Here is a 16,225-nt window from a genome sequence, read left to right on the forward strand (position 1 = left end):
TAAATATGACTGATTGAAGGGATCCATCCCTGCCCAAGGCCCTGTCCCTCTTGGCACCGTCCTGGGAACGTCTCCCATCTCAGATTTGCCCAACGATTCTAAAACTGGGAGCCCTGATAGTGGAATAAAGGGACATTCCTCTGAGGAATCAGCCCTGAGCGGGATGACTGGCCTTGGGCTGGGTAAAGGATCTGGGGGGAAGGAGGGGAGAGGAGCCGCGGGGCACATCCTTGTAAGCAGTGGAGTGTCCATCTTCTGCAGGTTCAGGAAGTCTGGGACATGTCAATCCAGATTGGCCTTACGGGGGACACCCCAGCTCTGAAGTAGAGATAAGGGACCCCTAAAATTAGGACCCCCTACTTGTGACGTTTCCCTGTGGTCACCTCTTCTTCCTTCTTTTCCTGTGGCTTGTATTCCTCTAGCAGAAGCTGCAAGTGCAGCCCTGATTTCTGGGACTGAACTCTCTCTGTCTTTTCCTTCCTTCCTCTCCCCTCTTCTTTGCTCTGCCTCTGCTTCTACATCTTTCCTCCAACTGTGGCTCAGCAAGTCTCTGCCGTCGGCTCTCCTGCAGTCTCAGGGTTTTTGCCTTTACTCTGTTTCTCTGTTTTTCCTCTGTCTCCTCTGCCACTATCTGTATACCTTTTCTCTGCATTTGTCTCTCTGCCTTTCTCTATATCTCTCATAATTCCAAGAGTGCAATATGTTCCCAGTTAGTGTTGTTTATGATAATGGTGGTGGTGGAAGAGGGCAGCCAGCCCTACGAGGAACTGCCAAGGTCAGGGGGAAATGGGTTGGCTGTATAATACCAAGTAGAAGCAATTTGTCCTAGTTGAAAAAGCATGGACCTAGGGTCAGAGGACCTGTGCTCTAATCTCAGCCCCCCCACACTTACCTGCTGTATGACCTTGGATAAGCCAATAGTTTCTATGTGTCTCAGTTTCCTCATCTGTCAAATGAAATTCAGTCCCTGTTCTCCCTCCCATGTAGACTATGAGCCCCATGTGGGATAGGGACTGTGCCCAACTTGATTATCCTGTATCTGCCCCAGTTACAGTGCTAGGTGAGAATGAAACAATGATGGATGGTATCTCCATGGAAATCACATGTAGGATGCATGTCAGTTGGGAGTTACTATCCCCCTGCCCCTCCACTTGTCTGCCGTGTGACCCTGGGCAAGTCACTTTACTTCTCTCTTCCTCAGTTACCTCATTTGTAAAATGGGGATTAAGAATGGGAGTCCCATGTGAGTCATGGACTGTCCAAACTGATTATTTTGTATCTACCCGAGCTCCTAGTACGGTGCCCAGAGCACAGAGTAACTGCTTAACAAATGCCATTAAAAAAAAAGAAATGAATGTTCACATGAGACACAACTGAAATTTATAGTCACGAAAGGTCTGGGAAGGATGAATGGTCTGGGAAGGATGAATGTGGAATCGTTACGCTTCCCGAACCATCTGATTGGTGAAGAGCCTTGGGCAGGACAGGGAGTTATGGATATTTCTGTAGGGTTTCTCTGTTAAGTAGAGATTGGTGGTAAAGCCTCCCATACAGGGTTGTGGCTCTCTGTCCACAGGGGTGAGAAGGCTCTAGCTTGGAATTCCCTTTTCTGAGGGACCTGTTATAGGGGTACGATTATGGGAAATCAACTGCTGTGGGTTTCTGCATCATTCCATCACTTTGTATGGGCAGGCTTCCCAGACAATTGAAAAGTTCCCAAGATTGAGGGGATAGGACTGTGGAGGGGTTGATTCTGATCCCTTGGAAACTTTTCCAGAGCGCAGGGGGAGTTTTCTCTTGGGTTACATTGTTGTCATTTTCACTCCAGGAGTTATGAGGCTTTTCCTGGACCTGATGGAGGTGGGAAACGGCTCAATCGTATCAGAGTTTGTCTTCTTGGGCCTCACTCAGAACCGGGGGCTACAGGTTGTCCTGTTCATGGTGTTCCTATTCATCTATTCCACGACTCTGCTGGGTAACCTCCTCATCATGGTCACCGTGACCTGTGACCCCTGGCTCCATACCCCCATGTATTTCTTGCTGCGCAACCTCTCTGTCATAGATATTTTCTGTTCCTCCGTCACACTCCCAAGGATGCTGGTGGACTTCCTCTCCCCCACTAATACCATTTCCTTCGATGGCTGCATGGCCCAGATTTTCTTCTTCCACTTCTTTGGAGGGGCTGACATGTTCTTCCTGGGGGTGATGGCGTACGACCGCTTCGTGGCCATTTCCCGACCCCTGCACTACACAGCCGTCATGAACACCCCAGTATGTGTGGGGCTGATCCTGGCCGCCTGGGTGGTGGGGTTCGTGCACTCAAGCGCCCAACTAGCTCTGTTGTACCGGTTGCCATTCTGCGGCCCCAACATCCTGGATAACTTCTACTGCGACGTCCCCCAGGTCCTCAGGCTCGCCTGCACCGACACCTCCGTCCTGGAGATCCTGATGATCTCCAACAGCGGGCTGCTCGTTCTCATCTGGTTCCTCCTCCTCCTGGCATCCTACACGGTCATCCTGAGGATGCTGAGGTCCCACTCCAAGGAAGGGAGGAGGAAAGCCGCCTCCACCTGCACCTCCCACCTCATCGTGGTCTTTGTGCAATTTGTGCCGTGTATCTACATCTACGCCCGACCCTTCACCCCATTTCCCATGGACAAGGCGGTCTCCGTCTGTGATACGGTTCTGCCCACCATGCTGAACCCCATGATCTACTCCCTGAGGAACAGAGAGGTGAAATTAGCTATGAAGAGGTTAAAGAAGCGACTTTTACAGGCTTGAAGGGAGTGAAAGTCTCAGTGAAGGTCCAGAGGAGGGGGCAGTAATCATTTCTGAGACAAGGGAGGTTGTCTGTGGAGGGATAATGTCTAGAGTGTAAGCTTCATTGAGCAGGGAACATGTCTTCCAACTCTGTTGTATTGTACTCTCCCAGAAGCTTAGGACAGTGCTCTGCACATAGCAGGTACTCAATAATAATACTCAATAAATACCATTGATCGATTGATTAACGGAAACTGACTCTAGATGTGCCCATGACAGGTCTCCTCTGGCTTTGATCTGATCTCTCTCCTGGAAAACCTGAGCTCTAACAGACAGAACCAGGAAGAGCACCAAATGGAACAGATCCAGCCAGGGAACCAGAACTCTTTTGCTTCTCTGCACGTAGATGCATCTTCTCTCCCTGGCAGAAGGAGGGCAGGAGGACAGATGGACCAGCCAATTTCCTGCTGTGTACTCCAGGTCTCCGCCCACTCAGCTACAGTGTTTTGAATATTTCAGGTTGGTCATCTCTGGTGACTAGCAGAAGCACTTCATTCTTCTGAATAGGGCTCGATACAAAGGTTCCTGAGATTCCAAGAACATCCTGTCTTCTCTCGGTTTGCCACCCTCCTGGATCTGGGACCATAATTTGGACTTCTTTCTCTAACCTCCTTCTCCTAAGCACCTGACTCCCCCAAGCTCAATAACTGTCCGTGTTCTAGAATGAGAAGCAGCGTGGCCTAATGGAAAAAGCCCACATCTGGTTGTTTGAGTACCTGGGTTCTTATCTCACCTCTGCCACTTGTCTCTTTGACCCTGGACAAGTTGCTTAATTTCTCTGTGCCTCAGTTACCTCACCTGTAAAATGGGGATTAAAACTGTGAGCATCATGTGGGATATGGACTGTGTCCAACCCAATTACCCCTGCGTTTAATACTGTGCCTGGCACATAGTAAGCTCTTAACCAATATCATAAAAATAATAGAAAGCTAAGATTTTCAACAGAAGTTTGATAGTTCCTCTAGCCCACTGGGACATAGTGAGTGGCCTTATAAACACAACTACAGGAGCACTTTTTAAAAATTGATGATGATGATTATTGTATTTGTTAAGCCTTTACTATGTGCTAGGCACTGAACTAAGCGCTGAGGTAAATACATCGAAATTGGGTTGAACATAGTCCCTGTTCCACTTGGAGTTCACACTCTCAATCCCCATTTTAGAAATGAAGTAACTGAGGCACAGAGAAGGTAAGTGACTTGCCCAAGGGTCACACAACAGACAAATGGCAGAGCTGGGATTAGAACTCAGCTCCTTTTGACTCCCTGACCCATACTCTATCCACTAGGCTGTGCTGTTTCTGTCATTTGATGTGTACCCAATCCTCAGCCTCATAAAATTTATGTATGCATTCTTATGCTCTACCATTTTCCCTCTCTTTAATTTATTTTAATGTCTTTCTCTCCCTTCTGGACTATAAACTCAATGTGGGCAGGGAATATGTCTGTTTATGTTATATTGTACCCTCCCAAGCACTTAGTACAGTGTACTGCACGCAGTAAGCGCTCAGGACGATTGCCTGCCTCAATAAATACCACTGATTTAATCTAACTCTTCTGCCAGTGGACATTCCCAGGTCTTGTAGCCTTCCAGTTTCTCTGTGGCTGAATAAGGGGTGGGAAGGAATCTGATGAGAGAGGAAAGGAGTAAATCTGTCTCCCTCTCCAGACTATAAACTCATTGTGGGCAGGGAACTTGTCTACCAACTTTGTGGTATTGTACTCTCCCAAGAGTTTAGTATAATGTTCTGCACTTAATAAGCTATCAGTAAATACCACTGATGCTGCTGCTGACTTAGTTCAACTGTCAGAGAGGGTGGAAGTTGGACTGAGTCAAGGGTCATATGTGAAGGAGAAAGGACATTGTGTATGTTGGGATGGGCCTCTGGGTCCTCTGGGGTGAACTGGTTTGGTGATAATAATAAGGGTGGTATTTGTTAAGCACTACACTAAGGCAATCGGGTTAGGCTCAGCCCCTGTCCTATAAGGGGCTCACAGTCTGCGGAGGGAGAACAAGGTGATGTTTGATGCAACTTATTTATTAATCATTATTCACCTTCCCTGGATGTCGGACTTCCTCTGAGGTGTCTCTGGGGCTGGAGCCTCCAGACAAAGGCTTTAATGTTTCTGAGCATGAAAGAGAGAGAGAGAAAGAGGGTGTGGGGGCAAGAACCAACGTGGCACCATTTAATGACTCCCCCTGCACCAGCCCCCCCCCAGGGCTCCCTCTCCAGGATGGTAGCTTTGGTAACAACCAGCAGCCCCTCTGGCACCTGCCCCCCATGTGGGAAGATGGACCGGTGATGGAGAGAAGCTGTGGGCCTGGGTGGGGAGGATGCACAGGTGCAGGTGAGGTCTCTCATATGTGTGGGCCTCACTTCCCATCTTCTAGCGTATACCTCGGTCCTCGTCCAGGGGTCCACACCCTGGCTCTTTTCCTGGAATGTCTCTGGGGTTTTAGGCCCCCGGCAGAACTTTCTCCTCTATGGGTATAGTTTAATAACTCCCCCTGCATCCACCCTGCCTCTTGACAACTCTCCCAAGTGGCTGCTTCAGCTCCAGCCAATGCATCTCCCTCTGGAATGTCTCCCGGAAACAAGCTCGGCTATATGGGAGGCCAGGCTGGGCCAGGGCAGATTCTGAGGCACCGAGGCAGTGAGGACACACCAGGAGGATGTGAGGTCCCGAGTCTCCAGCCCAGTATGAAGGTAGGTGGGGGACCGGTGGCCACCCTCTCTTCAGCGTAGTGGGCTTTCCCAAGTGCTTAGTACAGTGTTCTTCACATATCAACAACAAAGGCCAGTCCTTTTTTAAATGACTTTTCATGTGACTCCTCCTCCTCCTCTTCAACAGTACTGAGAGCCCTTTTTTTAAATGATATTTGTTAAGAGCTTACTATATGGCAAACACTCTTCTAAGCACTGGGGTAGCTACAAGTGAATTAGGATAGACATCTACTCCGAGCCGCAAGCGGGATAGGGACTAAGTAGGAAGAGAACCGAACTGAAGCACAGAGAAGTTAAATGACTTGTCTGAGGTCACATGACAAGTGTTTGGCAGAGTCAGGATTAGAACCCAGTCCCTTCTGACTCCCAGGCCAGTGCTCTTTCCACTAGGCCATGCTATTGTGTTAAGAGCAGTGTACTAGGGGGTTGAAGGACTTACAGAAGAAGTGGAAGGTACAATTCTTACCCTTGAGGAGCTTACAGCCTAATGTGGAAGGCAAGCTGACATAAAACTGATGGAACAATAGTTGAAAGAGGGTGGTAATAGGTATCAATAACAAACACGTGTGGATAAATTTCATAATCCATAGCCTGGGGGGCTGCTGCAGTGGCTGAGCCAGAAGGGTCAATGATTAATCTGGGAGTACTTCCTGGAGGAGGTGTCTTTTAAAAACAGTTTGAAGAAAGCGGTAGGGGGGAAGTGGTTTGGGAAAGCAGAGTGGGGAGGAGCGCAGGGTCTGGGAAGAATAAAGTAATGAGTTGAAAGAGAATCATACAGGACATGGATGGGGTGGTCAGATGGTTTGCTTAGCTTTTAGCTGTGCAATCACTTGCCAACCTCTGGGCCTCTCTGAAGTGGCCCTTTTCCTGCCTTTATAAGCCAGGCAGGAGTGCTAGACTCCATTTGAACAGGGGTGGAGCAAGGGGATTGAGAGGAAATGTGAGTTGTAGATTAGGGCAGAGAGTGTCCTGAGTACAGGTTGCTTCTGAGGTGAAACAACTTGCCCAAGATCACACAACAGACAAGTTGCAGAGCCAAGATTACAAGCGGCAGAGCTGGGATCTGAGGAGCAGTTTGTATGGAGCTAAAACAATTATAGATGCAACGAAAGTCTAACGCGCAAAGGAGTCTGGAAAGCTTTGCCTCTGAGGCTCCCCTTTAACCACCTTTCCGGTGCTCATTGTTTTCCACAGCTGGAACGATTTCTAGGAGCTGGCCCTACTCTCATCAGGTGGGTTAATTCATTTATTAACATTCTTCATTAGCCTAAGGGAGCTGGATGAAGGTTTCCACATGGTTTCCTTTGAGATAGATTTGAGAGAATCATCCGGATCCTACGGAATTAGTAAACAACACCGAGGTGTCAGAGTTTGCCTTTCTGGGCCTCTCCTCAATGCAGGAGCTGGAGGGTTTCCTGTTCCCGGTGTTTCTCCTGGCTTATGTAACAGTCCTTCTGGCCTAAAGAGGGAGGAATGGAAACATTGAGGAAAGCAGACAACCAGCCCAACCCAAGGCTCAGGACCCACACACGCATCCATCTGCTTCCCACCACAGTCCCTTCCCTATTCCACACCCCCTCATAGTGTTCTCAGAATTCACTCTCACCCCTCCTTAACTACCCTCACTCTCTCTCCCACTCTCTGCTCTCCCAGAACCAAGTATTCAGAACTGTTTTTTGCAGTTAACTGAATGCTTTCTTATGCTACATTATTCCATTTGTTCTCTTTCACTTTGAACTGGACCCTCATTGCCCATTTTAGCTTTTTTCCAGGTTTCTCCTGTTCTGTTCTCTGAAAGGATCCCAAGCCTTTCTCAGCTGGACCATCTTCGGGGGCTACCAGAAGCTCTAGGGTTATATTGTACTCTCCCACACACTCAGCACACTTCACAGCACCCAGAAAGCACTCACTAAATGATTGATTAAGTGAGGCTGTCAGGGAGAGCTCAGAGCTGTTTTGGGGAATGGAGATGGTTTCTAACCACAGGTCTGCCGTTTGCCTGCTGTGTGATTTGAGTGAGGAGCCTCAGTTTCCTCATCTGTAAAACAGGGATTCAATGCTTGTTTTCCCCTCTTTTTAGAATATGAGTCCCATGTGAGGCAGGGACTTTGACTGATGTGGTTAACCTACATCTACCCTAGAGTTTACGACAGTGCTTGATATACAGTAAGCTTTCAACCAGTATCTTAATAAAAAAGGGCAACAGGAGCCATGGTTTCTGAAGACTGAGCTAGGCGATTCCACAGACTGTTCCAAGTGTTGGTGACAAGAAGACTTGTCATTACTTCATTAGGGGAGAGAGTGTCCTGAGTTCAGGTTGCTTCTGAAGTGAAACAACTTGCCCAAGATCAGACAACAGACAAGTTGCAGAGCCAAGATTACAAGTGGCAGAGCTGGGATCTGAGGAGCAGTAGCAGTTTGTACAGAACTAAAACAATTGCAGATGCAAAGAAAGTCTAACACACAAAGGACTCTAGGAAGCTTTGCCTCTGAGGCTCCCATTTAACCACCTTTCTGGTGCTCACTGTTTTCCACAGCTGGAACGATTTCTAGGAGATGGCCCTACCCTCATCAGGTGGGTTAATTCATTCATTAACATTCTGCATTAGCCTAAGGGAGCTGGAGGATGGTTCCCACATGGTTTCCTTTGAGATAGATTAGGGAGAACCATCCGGATCCTATGGAACTAATAAATAACTCCAAGGTGTCAGAGTTTGTCTTTCTGGGCCTCTCCTCAGTGCGGGAGCTGGAGGGTTTCCTGTTCCCGGTGTTTCTCCTGGCTTACTTAGCAGCCCTTCTGGGCAACCTCCTTATCATTGTTACCTTGACCTGTGAACCCCGGCTCCACACCCCCATGTACTTCCTGCTCCTCAACCTGGCCTCCTTGGACATCTGCTTCTCCACCATCACCACCCCCAAGATGCTGGCCGACTTACTCTCCGAGACCAAGATCATTTCCTACGGCGGCTGTATGGCCCAGATCTTCTTCTTCCATCTGCTGGGAGGTGCCGATGTCTTCTTCCTGTCGGTGATGGCGTACGACCGCTACGTGGCCATCTCTCGGCCCCTTCACTATATGGCTGTGATGACTTGGAGGGTGTGCAAGGGGCTGGTGGTGACTTCCTGGATCATTGGCTTGGTCCACTCGGTCCTCCAGCTTGCTCTGCTGCTTCCGCTGCCGTTCTGTGGGCCCAACGTCCTGGATAATTTCTACTGCGACATTCCCCAGGTCCTCAGGCTAGCCTGCACCGACACCTCCATCCTGGAGCTCCTGATGATCACCAACAGTGGAATGCTCAGTCTCATCTGGTTCATTCTCCTCCTGGCGTCCTACATGATCATCTTGAGGATGCTAAGGTCCTACTCCAAGGAAGGGAGGAGGAAAGCCACCTCCACCTGCACCTCCCACATCATCGTGGTGTCTCTTCACTTTGTACCATGTGTCTATACCTACGCCCGGCCCTTTGACTCTTTCTCCCCGGACAAGGTGGTCTCGGTGGCTCTGACCGTCCTGTCGCCTGTGCTGAACCCCGTGATCTACACCCTGAGGAACAAGGAGGTGAGGTCAGCCATGCGGAGGTTAAGGGGACGGATCATGCTTCCAGGGAGAGGGTGAACGAAGATTGGGTCGGTGAACTTCCTGCCCACTGTCTTGGAGGTTGTCCCAGACTAGAATGGTTTTGCTTGTGGCTTTAATAAGAGGAGCCACATCTCGTTCTTTGCACCAGCCAAATTCACTGAATCTGGGAGCCTGCTAGGGTCATGAGCCGCAAGTAACCCAGGGGCCCGGGTGCTCATAGGAACCATCACTTGTTTGGTGTTTTTCTGACGCCCCCAAACAGATATCTTATCCCCATTTTATAGATGAGAAAACTAAGGCACAGAGCAGCAAAGTGGTGATGCAGCAGGCAAGTTGTAGTTGGGATTAGAACCCGGTTCTTGGGCTCCCAAACCTGTGCTCTTTCCACCGAGCCCCACCACTTTTCCATGTCAAAATCAGCAGGAAACAGCCCAGCGTTGAGAGAGTTGCACATCTCTGAGGGGCAGGATATTTCTCAGAAATTCAGGAGGCAGAATGTCCATAGTCACTAACTGCCTAGAAGTCCCTCCCACTTTACATCTGCCACACCACAATCCCTCCCCATCTCTGAAACTTTCCTGGAAAGATTAGGCCAATCTATCTTTGAGAGACAGAAAAAGCTTCAGGGGAGGAAAGTTTGGGTTCTGTTCTTCTCCCTGCCAATTTTATTAAAGCTGGATCACCTGGTTATTTCTATTGCTTTGCACTCAGTAAATACAATTGAATGAGTGGGGAGATTTCTGCTCTATGCCGCTGTACGACACACCATCTTACTGTTGATGGTAATAATGTTTCTCGTGGCTCAATGGAAAGAGCCCGGGCTTGGGAGTCAGAGGTCATGGGTTCTAATCCCGACTCTGCCACTTGTCAGCTGTGTGACTTTGGGCAAGTCACTTAACTTCTCTGTGCCTCAGTTACCTCATCTGTAAAATGGAGATTAAGGCTGTGAGCCTCACGTGGGACAACCTGATCACCTTATATCCCCCCAGCGCTTAGAACAATGCTTTGCTCATAGTAAGTGCTTAACAAATACCATTATTATTATTTTAGCCATATTCTTTGAATGCCACCTAACTCTACTCCTCAAGGGCAGGCATTCAATTCTTTCACTTTGAGTTTACTCTCCCAAATACTTAATACAGTTTTCTGCACTCTGAAGATGGTAGAAAAATACCAAAGACTTAATTAATAATATAGGAAGCAACATGGCCTGGTGGACAGAGTACGGACCAGGTAGTCAGAAGAACCTGGGTTCTAATCCTGACTCTGCCACTTGTCTCCTGTGTGACCTTAGGGAAGTGACTTAACTTTTCTGTGCCTCAGTTACCTCATCTGTAAAATGGAGATCAAGACCGTGTCCTATTTGATTTGCGTGCATCTACCCCAGTGCTTAGTACAGTGCCTAGAACATGGTAAACGCTTAACAAATACCATAAAAAACCCCCCTAATACTAACCTTCATTAAGCACTTACTGTGCGCTAAGCTCAGGAAAAGATAGAATAAGCAGTCAGTGGATTTATTGAGAGCCTACTGTGTGCAGGGCACTGTATTAAGAGCTCTGGAGAGTACGCTACAATTCGTAGCCATGATTCCTGACTAAGAGCAGAGGAAAAAGATTCCTTAATAACAAGCAAAACATCACAGAGAATTTAGTGGCAGGAACAGGCTATAGATGGTACTGGGTCTTCAGCTAGAATTCAGAGGGCGAGTAGAGTTATATAACATTCAAAGCCTATGGCTAAAATAGCACAAATTATCACCAACAGTAAAAATCACCCCACAGTAGCAACATAGCCGTTAAACCAGGTTTTAAAATTGGCCAGGAAGAGAACAGAACCCAGATTTTCCTTCCCTGGAGAACTTTCTGTCTCCCAAAGTCATGTCAGCATAGATTTAGACCCTAAAGAATGTTTAAAACTTTCCATGTGGTAATTTATTGCTTCACACACATTGAGGTTTCTAGTGCCAATTGGCTTGCTGGATTTGATAGATATTTACCTAAGAGCAGTTAGGTAATTGCCACTTATTACTACATTTCTGAGAAGAACCTTGGTCATATATACAATTTTAAGAGATCAGTGGTATTTATTGACCATTTACTGTGTGCAGAGCACTGTACACAATACAACAGTCGGGCAATGTGCTCCCTGCCCATTAGAAGTTTACAGTCTAGAGGTTTTATTAGGATCTCACAAATCATATTCATCCATACTTCTTCATATTATTTGAAGAAGACGACACAGACAGTGAAATTCACCTATGAACACATTTACTGTTGAAAAGAACAGAGTGTAACTCTGTCTTAGTCACACAGTGTATACAAGAAACCTGTCCTTTGTGTGGTCATGGTTAATATTTGCACCTTTGCCTCCTTGTCTATATTTCCTTACTAAGCTTTTGTCTGAAGATAGTTGCTCCTTTTTTATTAGCACTGCTGGTCAAGCTTCAGCTGTTGATTCCCAGTTTTCGTGCTTGCTGTGGGCAGGGAATGTGACTACCAACTCTGTTACATTGTACTCTCCCAAATGATCAACTGACTGATGTAAGGCAGCATTGAATGAAGCTTGGTTTTACCAGGTTACATAAATCCCTCTGCTCCAAAAATGTTTCGGTGTCCTCCTCCCTCCCAGCACACACCCAGCTTTCATGCTGTGAGATGCTTCTGGTCCTTCTGCCCTGCGCCCGTCTTTGGAATTTTGGGCATGTGGGAGCAGGGGTAGGTGCTCTGCCATTTTGAGTCAGCGTCCTTCGTGGATGCGGCTGTGCCTTGGGCTCATGATTCTCTGTTCCAAGTCAAACTTCTCTGTCCAGCTTTATGCTAAGTAGGGGTCATGTGTCCACCATAGCCACTTTGGGCCAGGACAGCTGATGGGCCTGGTCTGGGCCCATTTAAGTAGGTTGAGTGATGAAATGAGTGACAGGGTGAGAGGAGGGGTGAATGAGTCAGATGAATGGCAGGGTGAGTGGTGGAGAGTGGCAGGGGTGAGCGGAGGGGAACGTAGCAGGGTGAGTGGGTGAGTTTCAGGGGTGACTGGTGGAGTGAGTGGAGGGTTGAATAGCAGGGTGAGTGATGGGGTGAGTGAGGGAGTGAGTGGTAGGGGGAGTGGCAGAGAGCAGGCTGTGGGTTGAAGCTAATTCAACGAATGGGGAAACTGGAAAGGCTGAGGCATTTCAAGGGTAGCTTTGGCTTTGGTTTGGGCTCCTGTTCCTGATCCTGGTCCTTTTCCATCTCCAGAGAAGGGATTCTTGGCAATTATTCTCATATCCTGGAGACCTCATGGATGAAGAAACCTGCCCCCTCAATCCACCACAGACCTGGCCACTCGTCCACTTGACAGAGGGCTAAGGGGGGAAATCTTTTCTGGCTCTGTGAGTAAGAAACATCGAGGGAGGCAGCTTGGCCCAGTGGACAGAACTTGGGACTGGGTATTAGGGGACCTGGAACCTGGAAATACAAGATCTAATCTAGTCTGCCACTTGTTGGCTGGGTGACATTAACCTCTTTGGGCTCCAGCTTCCTAACCTGTAAAGTGAGGTTAAGACATTGATTTCTCCCTCCCCCTTAGACCGTGGGCCCCGGAATGGAGAGGGACTGGGTCTGGTCTAATTATCATAGTCATCCCAGAGCTTGGCACATAGTAAATGCTTAACCAATAACATCATTGTTAATAAGTTCCACCATTGATTATTAGCCCTTACGCCACCCATTGAATCCAGGAGAGCTTTGGAGATCTCCCTCCCAGCCACGCCCCAACTCTTGGGTAAGCAGGGTGACCTAGTGGAAGGAGCACAGGCTTGGGAGGCCGGGGACCTGAGTTCTAATCCCAGCTCCATCACTTGTCTGCTGTGTGAACTTGGGGAAGTCACTCAACTTCTCTGTGCCTCAGTTATCTCCTCTGTAAAACAGGGATTAAGACTGTGAGTCCTATGTGGGACTGGGACTGGCCTGATTAAGTTGTATCTATCTCAGCACTTAGTGCAGTGATTGGCACATAGTTAGTGCTTACCAAATACCATTAAAAATAAAGAAACTCTTAGGGCTACCTCCGGGGAGGGTAGAACCCACAGCTGCCCAAAGGTAGGGCAACTCCACTGTGGAGGAAGGGAACATGATTCTCTTTAGAGCCAAGATTCTCCCGCTTCTCAGCTCAGATCCCCGCCTCCTCCTCAGACACACCAGTCCTGCCCTGGCCTGGATGCTTCGCAGCCTGAATGGAGCAGATCCTTGGAATGCCCAGGTTTCCTGCTCAAACCCCTGGGGTGACCCCAGGGCTGTTCCCCAGCAGCATGAGGCTTTTTACTAATTGGGATTGGGGTCTCCTAGGGGGTCAGGCTTGGCCTCTCTCAGCTCCTACCTTTGAATGCCTCCCACTCTCTCTCTTTCTGTACCAGAGCTGGCAGTGGTGGGTCGACAGGGGTTGCTGGAAATGGTGGGATTCTGTTCCCTCTTCAGTCTCCTTTCCTCCTCCTTCCTCTTCTGCCTGCATTAACTTGATTTAGTCAACTCAAGGGAGCCACCAAGGCCAGTGGCACTGACACAGTGACACCAGGCTGGGCAGGGCTAAGTCAGGCTGGGCCAGGGTGGGCAAGGCAGGGCAGGTTTGGGCTGGATGGTTCAGGTCTGGGCAGGAGCCCATGCACCAGTGAGACCTCTAGCAGGGCTACTGGGTTGGAACCATTTCTAGGAATTCCAGACTGGAATCCCAACAGCAGCTCAGCCTTCAGCTCCCAAGAGGAACTTGGAGGGGAGGTGATATCACATATGTCAGGCTGGCTTACCTGCAGCTCACTGTGATGATGTCATACAGATGCAGTTTTTCTGGCCATCTGTCCGATTCCAGGCTAAAGCTCCCTGAGCTAGAGCATTTCTCTTCTAGGTGCTGCTCAAAAAGAGGCTGAATAATCAATCTATCAGTGGTATTTATTGAGTTAACTCGGGTGAGGGTTCTGAAGAGGATGAAAACCCCACCCCCTGCCACTCTCTCCTCTCCCACATATATACACTGGCCCATTAACACACACACAAATACACACACACCAACACAAGTGTATAGACATACTCACACAGCCACACCCACTCACACTCATTAGTACCCACTCACACACACTCTCTCTCTCTCACTCTCTCACACACACAGCACTCAGAAACATGGAAACACATAATTTGTTCGTATATCAAGCCAACAGCCCCTGTCTGGGCTTCAGGTTCCTCAGCTAAGACCTTCTGGCCTTCTGGGGGATTTTGGAAAGAAGGTGGGAGATGGAGAGGTGTACCCCCCCCCCCAAATCAGGATACTGTCCACTCTGTCTTGGTGCAGAGCTTGAGCCCTGGTCAGACAAAGCCCTGGCCTGGGCTACCTGAGAGGTTATCTGTCGGGCTTCCCTGGCCTCGCCCCCCCGGACCGTTGTTACCCGATCTGACTCATGGAGATAAGAAGATCCAATCAGCCTGTGGCGGCTCCGTTAGATGGGACGGTTCTTGTGTAAGGGGTTGCAGAAGGAAGGATTTCGAGATGGAGGAGGAGTCCAGGGCAGGATTGGGGGAGGCAGGAAGAATGAAGGTCTCTTCAGACTGGATGGAGTCGGATAGCCGAGCGGTTTGCCTAAGCTCCCTGCTTTCTAAGGCTGGCCGGAGGCTGGTTGGTCAAGAGAAGCTGAGGGGTCAAGTCCCTATTTAGGAGGGTCTAGGAGTCCTGGTCACTTTCCCTTGCTGTCCGTCCTGGGTCACTGCTGGGTCAGAATGACTTCCTGTCCAGTTTCCACATCCCTTGCCTTCACCCTCCCCTGGGTCTTGTCCTAAACCGTGTGTGAGTGAGGAGGATGGCAGGAGAGGGGGTGGGATGGAAAGTAGGGGATGGAGTTCTGTTCTTCAAGGAGATTCATGGAAGCTTAGAGCTGTGGCACTAAAAGGGGACTCCCAGTCTTCTGGTTCAGCCACCTGCCACTAGGCCTGAAAGGAGTTGTCTGTTTTCTTCAGAAATAGAAATCTCAGTGTCTGATGATGGCATTTATGTTGTCTTATTACCTTAGTGACGGTAATAAGGTGCTTAGTGAAGTAACTTGCACTTGTCCCTTGGGAATTTCATCCCGTTTGTAGGGTCATTTCTGTAATCTTGCTTTGAAGTGAGTTTGATTGCAGGCCTCTGGACTAGAATTGGGCCTCAGAGGAGAAGGTGGTGCCCTCCATCCTCCCCCTAGCCAAGACTAGATTAATCCTCTTCCATGTGGTGACTGGGGTGTTTTCTCTATCTTTTTCTAGACAAACTCACAGCTGGTTCCTTTCATCCATCCCCAGCCAAGGCAGGATAGATCCCCTTCCATGAGGGCATTCTCATTCAGTCATATTTACTGAGCACTTATTATGTGCCGAGTGCTTGGGGCAGCACTATATAACAGAGTTGGAATTTCTCCAGATTCTTCCGAAAGACTCACTTAGGTTGTTTAGCCAAACTCAGTTCCTTGGCACCACTGTAGTATCTCAATAGCAACTAATTCCTAGATAGTGGTGGTCACTCAGGGGTCGCGGAAGTCCAGGAGAGAGCTATTGTCCTCCCGAGGTCATTCTCACCTCCTTCACCTTTCCCCCTTCTGGGTGACCGTGGTCCAGGGACCTGTGGATCTGGGGGGCCCTGGTAGGAGACAGAGTCTCTCGCTTCCTTTTTTGAGGCCAACTGGCCAACGGATGGGTAGGCCCAGGGCCGGGGAGATAAGGAGATAAAGGGTGAAACGTTCTGTCCTGGCAGGTGGGCTTGTGAAAGGGGATTGCAGAAGAGAGTGTCCATTCATTCATTCTTTCATTCATTCAATCAATCATAGTTATTGAGGTTTACTAGGTGCAGAGCACTGTACTAAGTGCTTGGAAAGTATTATTCAGCCATTGTGTGGATCTACAAGGAGAACTCCCCTGAGAGGCCTTGGGGGGTGGAGATGGGTGCAGTAGGGATGATTTGGGGCTCAGGGGAGGCTTCGAGAGTTAGCCAAGAGTGTTACTCAGGTTACTTGGGACTGTGGGAGAGAGTGGCATAAGAGAACTGGGAGAGAACTGGGAGAGACCTGGAGACAAAAACTTCCTGGGATTCAATGGGGAGCCCTGTTCAGC

At 48.8% G+C, this 16,225-nt stretch overlaps 2 protein-coding genes across 2 annotated transcripts; both read left to right on the forward strand.

The window, feature by feature from the left end:
• Positions 1–1,854: 1,854 nt before the first annotated feature.
• On the forward strand, positions 1,855–2,781 carry LOC100087385 (olfactory receptor 4D1-like). The gene has a single exon (XM_001517291.2). It carries the CDS (start codon positions 1,855–1,857, stop codon positions 2,779–2,781), a length of 927 nt encoding a protein of 308 aa, XP_001517341.2.
• Positions 2,782–8,225: 5,444 nt separating this feature from the next.
• Positions 8,226–9,161, forward strand: LOC100086696 (olfactory receptor 4D1-like). The gene has a single exon (XM_001516725.4). The coding sequence runs from the start codon at positions 8,226–8,228 to the stop codon at positions 9,159–9,161; it is 936 nt and encodes a 311-aa protein (XP_001516775.4).
• The last annotated feature ends 7,064 nt before the right edge of the window (positions 9,162–16,225 follow it).

The sequence above is a fragment of the Ornithorhynchus anatinus genome, chromosome 17, assembly GCF_004115215.2.
Source record: "Ornithorhynchus anatinus isolate Pmale09 chromosome 17, mOrnAna1.pri.v4, whole genome shotgun sequence".
NCBI lineage: Eukaryota > Metazoa > Chordata > Mammalia > Monotremata > Ornithorhynchidae > Ornithorhynchus > Ornithorhynchus anatinus.

Excerpts from the sequence above, each read along its gene's own strand:
- LOC100086696 (XM_001516725.4), top strand. The coding sequence starts at position 8,226 with ATGGAACTAATAAATAACTCCAAGGTGTCAGAGTTTGTCTTTCTGGGC.
- LOC100087385 (XM_001517291.2), top strand. The coding sequence starts at position 1,855 with ATGGAGGTGGGAAACGGCTCAATCGTATCAGAGTTTGTCTTCTTGGGC.